This window comes from Motacilla alba, unplaced genomic scaffold (assembly GCF_015832195.1).
Source record: "Motacilla alba alba isolate MOTALB_02 unplaced genomic scaffold, Motacilla_alba_V1.0_pri HiC_scaffold_28, whole genome shotgun sequence".
In the NCBI taxonomy this organism is placed as follows: Eukaryota; Metazoa; Chordata; class Aves; order Passeriformes; family Motacillidae; genus Motacilla; species Motacilla alba.
In genome coordinates this window covers 4,067,220-4,068,720 of record NW_024037374.1, presented here as the reverse complement: position 1 = coordinate 4,068,720, position 1,501 = coordinate 4,067,220, and the positions used below count along the sequence as shown (strand labels likewise).

At 54.4% G+C, this 1,501-nt stretch overlaps 1 protein-coding gene across 1 annotated transcript; it reads right to left on the bottom strand.

The window, feature by feature from the left end:
• Positions 1-298: 298 nt before the first annotated feature.
• LOC119696276 (olfactory receptor 14A16-like) lies at positions 299-1,254 on the bottom strand. The gene has a single exon (XM_038126001.1). It carries the CDS (start codon positions 1,232-1,234, stop codon positions 299-301), a length of 936 nt encoding a protein of 311 aa, XP_037981929.1. The 5' UTR covers positions 1,235-1,254.
• Positions 1,255-1,501: the final 247 nt, after the last annotated feature.

Sequence of the window (1,501 nt, the reverse complement as noted above, 5' to 3'; positions counted from 1 at the left end):
TGCACACAGACATTGCTGCTGCAGCTCCAGAGAAGGCAACAAAAGGGGCATCTCAGCAGAAAACTCTTCTGGGAGATCCTTTAGTTCATTTAAAGCCACCAAGAGCGCAGCCCCTCATTGATGCAGTCTGGGGCCACTAGGAATGTGGAGAGAAACAATATGAATAATTGCACAATGGCATTTCTTTGTGGACAACATTAAAATGTAGAACAAAGGAAAAGAACCTCCAAAATGAAACCAACAAGAAGTATCAAAGATGACTTTTATTACAAGGGATTTGCAGAAATTGGCCAGCAGTTCAATGTTTCTGAAAGCATCCATTCATCAGTCTCCACACTGCAGCCTTGAGCTCCTGGTTCCTCAGGCTGTAGATGAGGGGGTTCAGGGCTGGAGGCACCACCGAATACAGAACTGACATTGACAGATCCAGGGTTGGAGAGGAGATGGAGGGGGGCTTCAACTGAGCAAATATGCCAGTGCTGACAAACAGGGAAACCACGGCCAGGTGAGGCAGGCAGGTGGAAAAGGCTTTGTGCCGACCCTGCTCAGAGGGGATCCTCAGCACAGCCCTGAAGATCTGCACATAGGAGAAAACAATAAACACAAAACAACTAAATACCAAACAGGCACTAACTGCAATGAGTCCAGCTTCCCTGAGGGTATTGGATTGTGAGCAGGAGAGCTTGAGGATCTGTGGGATTTCACAGAAGAACTGGCCCAGGGCATTGCCCTGGCACAGGGGCAGGGAAAACATGCTGGCCGTGTGCATGAGAGCATTGAGAAAGGCACTGGCCCAGGCAGCTGCTGCCATGTGGGCACAAGCTCTGCTGCCCAGGAGGGTCCCGTAGTGCAGGGGTTTGCAGATGGACACGTAGCGGTCATAGCACAGGATGGTCAGGAGGGAATACCCTGCTGTGATAAAGAACATAAAGAAAAAGACCTGTGCAGCACATCCTGTGTAGGAGATGTTCCTGGTGTCCCAGAGGGAATTGTGCATGGCTTTGGGGACAGTGGTGCAGATGGAGCCCAGGTCGCTGAGGGCCAGGTTGAGCAGGAAGAAGAACATGGGCGTGTGCAGGTGGTGGCCCCAGGCTACAGCGCTGATGGTGAGGCCGTTGCCCAGGAGGGCAGCCAGGGAGATGCCCAGCAAGAGGCAGAAGTGCAGCAGCTGCAGCTGCCGCGTGTCTGCCAATGCCAGCAGGAGGAAGTGGCTGATGGAGCTGCTGTTGGACATTTGCACTGTCTTGGCATGAGGATCTGTATAAAAAGTCATCATGGAATGGTTGGGTTTGGAGAGGACTTTCAAATGCCAGCACAGCTTGTTGGCCCTTTCCCCCCACTGCCTGCCCAGGGCTCTGCTGCCTGGAGCAGAGTCCCTGCCAGCAGCTGCTTCCCTGTGCCCGGGGCTGGGCCCTGCCAGTGCTGCCAGAGCCCACCCAGCCCTGGGGGCTCAGTTCTGCCCTGCAGACCCCTCCCAGCCCTGGCACTGCCCAGGGGCAGC